Genomic DNA, 2,458 nt, shown 5'->3' on the forward strand with positions numbered 1-2,458 from the left:
TTTTTTTTTTTTTTGGCGGAAATGTGCTTCCATAGATTTGTTTTTGTTTTGTTGTGTTTTGGTTTGTGTTGTTTTGATTTGTTTTTGTTCTGTTTAGTGTTTTTAGTTTTGTTTATTTGTGTGGGGGGGCTTGTGTGTGTGTGTGTTTGTTTTGTTTAGATTTGTTTTTTGTTTTGTTTTGTTTTTGTGAGACAAGCAAAGAGCTCTGCTGCATCCATCCACTGTACCTCTGTCCAGCATATGAATGTCATCCTCACAATCTAAACACTACACATAGTACTTTGAACCTAATGTGTTAACTAAAAATTACATTTGTTCACAATTTAATATTTACAAAATTTGCTGGCCTTTCAATAGTGTTATGAACAAATATTCAGTAGTGATGCTAAAAAAAAAATCAGAAGTCTTGGTTATTATTCCTTTTGGTAAGAAATGTTAATCAGTTTTTTTCAAACAGACTGCCTGTGGTGATGCAAACCCAGCGTCTTGCTCCCATTACATATGCTGAGAATTTCAGGTATTGTTGTTTAGACTCTCCATCCCATAACACTCTCCAACCCAGCAGAAAATGTCAGTAGTTTCAGTGCTGACCCTGAGGCGTTCAGTCATGTTGACATGTTTAATAAATACTGTCTCTAGACCAGCAGATAGCATCTCTTTAGTTTGAGGGAATTGGGGGGTCTTGAGGTGGGACTACTGATTCCAGAACCAGTTCGACCTTCACGAGCAACAAGTTCCACCTCCTTCTCTTGCACCACGTTTCCTGCTGAGAAAAGATCACCCTCATGATGTTCCAAACCTGTATGATTTTCTTTTTTCTCCCAACACAAAAGAAGATGAAGAAAATATCTCAGTGTGGTTTTGTCCATAAAATAAATGTCAACAGTCTCCAGTGTTGTCTCCATTGACTTTTATTGCATGGACAAAAAGCATTCTCTCTTCTATTGTGTTCCGAAGAAGAAACGGAAACAGAAGAAACCGTGTGTGATCTATTAATTTAATAGTGTTGAAATCCCTGTATTGCACAGCTTTTTTTCCATGGCTTTTTGCATTTTTAATGCACATTAAATTCGCTGACTCATCCACTGGTCAGATTCTGATGTAGGTTTCTGTTGTGTCTAGTGTGTTTTAGGAGCGGAGGGTCTGTCTCTGGCCTTCAGACACATTGTGAGTTCTCTGCTGTGGTACTGCTCTCAACACAGCTCCGAGGAGCTGCTCCATGAGCTCATCATCTGCGTCGGCTACTTCACTGTCAACCACCCAGACAACCAGGTGGGATTACCTTCATTATTAATGTTATGTAATGTGCAAGCGTGCAAACACGTTTGTTTCATTAATACATATGGTATCATGATTATATATTGATGCATTTTTAGTATATTAAGCAGTCTTATCAAATACACCCACACCAAACATATACTTTTAATCAGCAAGGATGCATTAAATTGATCAAAAGTGACAATAAAGACATTTAAAATGTTACAAAAGATTTGTATTTTAAATAAATGCTATTCATCAAAGAATCCTGAAAAATGTATATTATATATAAAATAAAAAGCAGCACAACTGCTTTCAACATTTATGAAATCAGCATATTAGAATGATCTGAATGTGACACTGAAGACGAAAGTAATGATGCTAAAATTACACAAAAATAAATGGCATTTTAAAATATATTAAAATAGAAAAGTTATTTTAAATTGTAAAAATTATTTCACATTATTGCAGTTTTTACTGTATTTTTGATCAAATAAATGCAGCCTTGGTGAACATAAAATTTCAAAAATGTTTAAAAACCTTGCTGACCCAAACTTTTGAACAATACAGTATATCCACAAAAACATATTTTTGACAGATCATGTAGTATAACCATTTCATCCCAGATTTTTTAAAGCTAAGTGAGCACATGTAATTTACTCAAAACTGGTAATAACTGCTAATATTTTGTTGAAAATACAATTTTACCAAAGTGAATCGAATATGATACAGTATGTTTTAATGTTACGTTAATTTTATATTAGATGATAATTTATGTAACATATCTAATAGCGACAAAAAATTGTGAATTGCAATGCTGCAAAAAAAAAAATGTGCACATTTGTATTATATTTGTGGAAGGTGTTGTGCAGATCAGTGTCATTTTAGTGTCATTTAGATACGATTATGGTTTTATTACTATTGTGAATTACGTATTTTTTGTTTTAATTTTAAAGTTTTATTAGTTTTGATTTGTGTTTTTGTCATTTTATTCGTTTTTTTTTTTTTTTTTATCTATATATAGTTTTTATTCATATTTCAGTTTCAGTTATTTTAGTACATCAAGTTAAACTAGATGAAAAATAAAAGTTGTCTCGGCAGTTAGCTGAACATTTGTGTATATGTATGTGTGTATATACTGTATGTATATATATGTGTGTGTGTGTGTGTGTGTATGTATGTATGTGTGTATATATATATA

At 32.4% G+C, this 2,458-nt stretch overlaps 1 protein-coding gene across 1 annotated transcript in view; it reads left to right on the forward strand.

The window, feature by feature from the left end:
* The window catches only part of LOC107712524 (S phase cyclin A-associated protein in the endoplasmic reticulum-like), a 127,936-nt gene that overhangs the window by 99,581 nt on the left and 25,897 nt on the right, over window positions 1–2,458 (forward strand). The window contains exon 28 of the mRNA XM_016517814.1: window positions 1,123–1,272. Within this exon, the coding sequence (XP_016373300.1) occupies window positions 1,123–1,272 (150 nt within the window). The remainder of the gene's footprint in view (window positions 1–1,122; window positions 1,273–2,458) is intronic.

This window comes from Sinocyclocheilus rhinocerous, unplaced genomic scaffold (assembly GCF_001515625.1).
Source record: "Sinocyclocheilus rhinocerous isolate Xijiao unplaced genomic scaffold, SAMN03320098_v1.1 scaffold1259, whole genome shotgun sequence".
Taxonomy (NCBI): domain Eukaryota; kingdom Metazoa; phylum Chordata; class Actinopteri; order Cypriniformes; family Cyprinidae; genus Sinocyclocheilus; species Sinocyclocheilus rhinocerous.